The sequence below is a fragment of the Carcharhinus amblyrhynchos genome, chromosome 2 (assembly GCF_965287045.1).
Source record: "Carcharhinus amblyrhynchos chromosome 2, sCarAmb.v2.hapA, whole genome shotgun sequence".
Classification (NCBI taxonomy): Eukaryota; Metazoa; Chordata; class Chondrichthyes; order Carcharhiniformes; family Carcharhinidae; genus Carcharhinus; species Carcharhinus amblyrhynchos.
This window is the reverse complement of record NC_137325.1, coordinates 112725815-112730601: the sequence shown is the minus strand read 5'-3', so window position 1 is coordinate 112730601 and position 4787 is coordinate 112725815. Positions and strand designations below refer to the sequence as shown.

At 48.5% G+C, this 4787-nt stretch overlaps 1 protein-coding gene across 1 annotated transcript; it reads right to left on the bottom strand.

Moving 5' to 3' along the window:
• Positions 1-1341: 1341 nt before the first annotated feature.
• On the bottom strand, positions 1342-3780 carry otud1 (OTU deubiquitinase 1). Its single transcript, XM_080211198.1, has one exon. The coding sequence runs from the start codon at positions 3365-3367 to the stop codon at positions 2147-2149; it is 1221 nt and encodes a 406-aa protein (XP_080067324.1). The 5' UTR covers positions 3368-3780; the 3' UTR covers positions 1342-2146.
• Between the last annotated feature and the right edge of the window lie 1007 nt (positions 3781-4787).

Below are 4787 nucleotides of genomic sequence, written 5' to 3'. Positions count from 1 at the left end.
AATTCCAGAGATTCACCACCCTTTGACTGAAGAAGTTCCTCCTCAACTCTGTTCTAAACTGCACCCCCCCCCCCTATTTTGAGGCTGTGCCTTCTAGTTCTGCTATCCTTTCTGAGCAGAAAGAATCTCTCTACCCTATCTAGCCCCTTCATTATCTTATGTCTCTATAAGATCCCCCCTCAGCCTTCTAAACTCTAACGAGTACAGACCCAGTCTATTCAATCTCTCTTCATAAGCAAACCCCCTCATCTCCAGTATCAGCCTGGTGAACCTTCTCTGTACACCCTCCAAGGCCAATATATCCTTTCACAAATAAGGGGACTAAAACTGTACACAGTACTCCAGTTGCAGTCTCACCAGTGCCCTGCACAGCTGCAGCAAAACCTCCCTGCTTTTATATTCTATCTCCCTCACGATAAAGGTCAACATTCCATTTGCTGCCTTGATCACCTGCAGACTGGGTTTTTGCGATTCATGCACAAGGACCCCCAGCTCCCTCTGCACTGTAGCAATGCTGCAGCTTTTCACCTTTAAATAATAACCCCTCCTACTATTATTCCTACCAATGTGGATAACCTCACATTTGCTAACGTTATACACCATCCTAGTTTATTCAGCCTCTCCTCATAGCCAATACTATTGAAGATCAGGCAGCATCCTGCTGAACCTTCTTTGTGCTCTCTCTCCAAAGCTTCTGATGGTGTGGTGGCCAGAACTGCATGCAATATTCCAAATGTGGTTTAACCAAAGTTTTACATAACTGCAACATGATTTCCCCAGCTCTCATACTCAATGCCATGGCTAATGAAGGCAAGTATGCCATATGCTTTCTTAATCAACTTGGCCACCTGTGTTGTCACTTTTAGGGAACTGTGGACCTGCACAGTTAATGTTCCTCAGGGCTTTGTCATTTACAGTATAATTCACACCTAAATTTGATCCTCCAGAATGCATCACCTCCTATTTGTCCAAATTAAACTCCATCTGCCATTTCTGTGTCCAAGTCTCCAATCTATATATCCTACTGTATCCTCTGAAAAACTCCAATTTATTTCATTTGACCTCTCTTTTTCCTCCCCTTTATGTAGTTATCTAGATTGCCCTTATTCTTTGCATCAACTGTTCCACATAGAATGGAGATGGTGGTTAGGATGTAAAATTCACTACTATTTGATTTATGATTATTGATGTGTTCTGTTCAAAGATTTGAATTCAGTAATTCAAATGTGCAGTTAAATTTAGAATTGTTCAATTCATATTAAATGGTTCATTTTACAACTAAATCTCATAGCAAAGGCCCTTTTATTTCTGCATAAGTGAAATATTTATTCTAACAACCACTTTAGAGAAATGTTACATAACTTTTATTCATTCCATGTCGATTAATAACTTTACAATCAATACAAATACAGTAATTGCAAACTGGTTACAAGTTCGACCCTGCAAACCACTTTAGGAAGTTAAAACTTCAATACATCTTGGACAGCGTATAAAATTCATCAGTGAGATGGCAGATAACAGACAGTAATAAAATTAGTAATTACAGCTAAACTATAAAGATTGAAACCTCTATTCTAATCAATTATAAAATCAAGATGGCAATTTAGTGGCAACCAGCCACCTGCCAGAATACCAAATACGAGAACGTAACAAGGTATTACAGTAACAAACCAGCAATTGCACAAAAATGCAATATAAAGTCTTTTTAGAAAGTGTTCTTCAGAAAAGAAATCTCTCCAAAGCAGAGACTAAACATCAGTTGTTTTCCAAACATCAGAAATTTAAGATTAAAAAACATGCCTAATGAGACAATGCTGTCCCATTCAATCCTATGGTCTCAATTCCAATAACCCGATTAAAAATTCAGGTGCCCCGCAACCTTCATTAGTTTGAGCTCAAACATTTGGTAAAACATCTAGGAATTCACACATTTAATTAAGGCGATACTTAGAGTTGAATTTATGATCCATTTTAAAGTGCCATTAGCCCAATCAGAATGTGTAAGCATATAAATATAAATAAAACCATATTAACAAACTTTACACTTCTACTTCACGCTGCTAGTCTTGCTCATATCACTTTCACCAGGGAACCTCAAGTCCAGACATAAACCTTCTTTCACGCGTTGTAGTGTGGGAGAAATGACTCAAAAACAACCATTTTGCTCGATGTACATTTTTGAAAGAGAAGCTGCCATGGACTTCGCTAGCTCCTCGTCTCGTTTCCTCTGAACGTGTGTCTGTGTGCACCAGGTCTCATACTCTGGGTTGGGCAAGGACTGATCAAACACAGCATCGTAGTGTCCATTGCTGAGCCAACTCAACCATATGCTGGATTTCGATTGATCTTCTGGGCCAAGACAGTGCACCATGGTGGAAACAGTGGGGCTTTCCAAGCTACCTCCTGTGGTCAAGTAAATGTTCACGTTCAGCATCTGGCTCATAGTCAGCAGCTCTGGGTAACCAGCCCATGCCCCGTCCTGGGCAGCATTGATCAAAAACTCCCCAATGTCCCCTTCGATGATGGGATTAAACTCGTCCAGGTGATCTGCGATGTGATGGACTGTTTCCTCTCTCAGGTCCTTGTGCATGCTCTGGTCGCCATACACAGCTTTACTCACGGCCCTGTACAAACAGTTACCGTCTGGAATAATGTGAAACCTGTATTTCTGTCGCTCCCTCAGGTAACTATTCTGCTTCTCCACCTCTGCCAGGTATCGCGCCAGCTTGTCGTTTTTATCCGTCCTGTTCTCCACCACCAGGTCCACCGTCCTGAAGCCACCATCCAGTTCCCAGGGGCTGTTGTTGTGTTGCTCAGCTGCCTCCGAGGCCCGGTGCCCCCGCCGCTCGGTACCCTCACCGTCCGACAGCTGGAAGAGGGACTCGGCGCCCGCCGGGCCGGGCTGCTGCAAGGCCGGACTTGACCGTTGTCCGCACCCGGACTGCTGCTGCTGCTGCTGCTCCTCCTCCTCCAGCTCGTCGGCCGGCTCCCCGTCCGAGACTTCGGCCTCAACCTTGCGGGATCCCTCGCTCAGGATGTCCTCCAGCCAGACGCCCTGCGGCGGACGGCCGAGGGCGGGCTCGGCCTGCTGGATGTGGATGGGCACCATTCTCTCCAGAGGCCGCAGGGGGATCCGGGCGGTGGAGGTGTAGAGGAGCGGGCCCGGGGCCGGAGCCGGAGCTGGGCCCGGGGGCAGGAGCTCGCACGACGAGAAGGCGGGCATGGCGGAAGAGGAGGAGGAGGCGGTGGCGGCTTCGCTCTTGACTCCGACGCTGTGGCTGTCGACAGGCGCTTTATCCGGCGCGGGGATGGAGACTTTGAAGGCGGCCCCGGGGTAGTGCGTTAACACGCTGCTGTAAAGGTGCATGTCGCCACTGCGGCCGCCGGCCCTTTTATAGCGGCGGCCGGCTGATGATGATGATGATGATGATGATGATTAAAAATAGCCGCTGTCATCACCGGCTCCAGGAGCAGGCAGGCTGACCCGGGGACACGATCTGATCCCTCCCTCACTCACTCACTCCCGGCTGCCCGCACCGCTAATTCCAACTGCGACACTCAGGCCTAACTTTATCCCCATTACGTCAGCGCCGGTGCATTAAATCCAGGAGATTTCCCGCAGCTCAGGGTGGGGGGATCCGGGCCGACAAGGCCGCGCCACAGAGCTTTCTCGAACACCGCACTCCAGCCAGCCCCCTTCCCCTGACCAGCCCGGACAGGTCCCGCCTCCCCTGACCTTGTTTACAGCCGCGGCTCGGATACCTCACCGCCCTGGAATGTCACATCCGGCTGGCCAGATCACGCCCCAGCACCCCCCCCACCCCCCGAACCAGGCTCCTGTTCTACATCCCGCCCCCCAAGTCTCCAACACCCCACCCGAATCATAGTCCACACCCCTCCCCACCCACCCACCCACTGTTTATACAGGACCCGCCCTTACCCTTTACCGATCTCTCCCACATTTTGCCCATCTCTTCCACCCACCTAATTGACCTCCCCCCCCCCCGCCACTCTCTCCTCCCTTTTCCCCACCAGCCATTTTCTCCTCCCTTTGCCCCCCAGCCATTTTGTCCTCCCTTTTACCCCCCCTGCCAGTCTCTCCTCCCTTTTACCCCCCGCGCCAGTCTCTTCTCTTTTCCCCCCACGCCAGTCTCTCTTCTCTTCTTCCTACCCCCCCGCGCCAGTCTCTCTTCTCTTCTTCCCCCCTGCTCCAGTCTCTCTTCTCTTCTTTTCTTCCCCCCCCCGCGCCAGTCTCTCTTCTCTTCTTTTCTTCCCCCCTGCGCCAGTCTCTCTTTTCTCTTCTCCCCCCCGCGCCAGTCTCTCTTCTCTTCTCTCCACCCCCCCCCGCGCCAGTCTCTCTTCTCTTCCCCCACTTCGCCAGTCTCTTGTAGCATAAAATTGCCACTCAGATTCTGCTGCTTGAAACTTTCAAGGTAAGTAAGTGGTTACAACTGGCCAATTAGCGATTTCTCAAGGGTTATCATCAAATTACAGAAGGTCAAAAGAAACATGTCAAAATCTAAGACATAAGAGTGGTGAAACTGTTGCTTTGGAAGCTATGCTTTCAGCATTGCTCTCACGATTTTTGAAATTCCTTAGGGTGGACGCAGTACCTGGAACAAACGTTTCACAAATTAGTGAATCCCATCACTGGCTGACAAAAAATTTGTAACACAAACTGAAGCTGTTTTCTGTCTTCGTGTGTCAGTCACTTCTAAATATTTTAGAACTGATAGTAATCCTATCCAAAAGGTCAACTGAAAATAGCACTCAATTCTTTGGTCTAA

Excerpts from the sequence above, each read along its gene's own strand:
- otud1 (XM_080211198.1), bottom strand. The coding sequence starts at position 3,367 with ATGCACCTTTACAGCAGCGTGTTAACGCACTACCCCGGGGCCGCCTTC.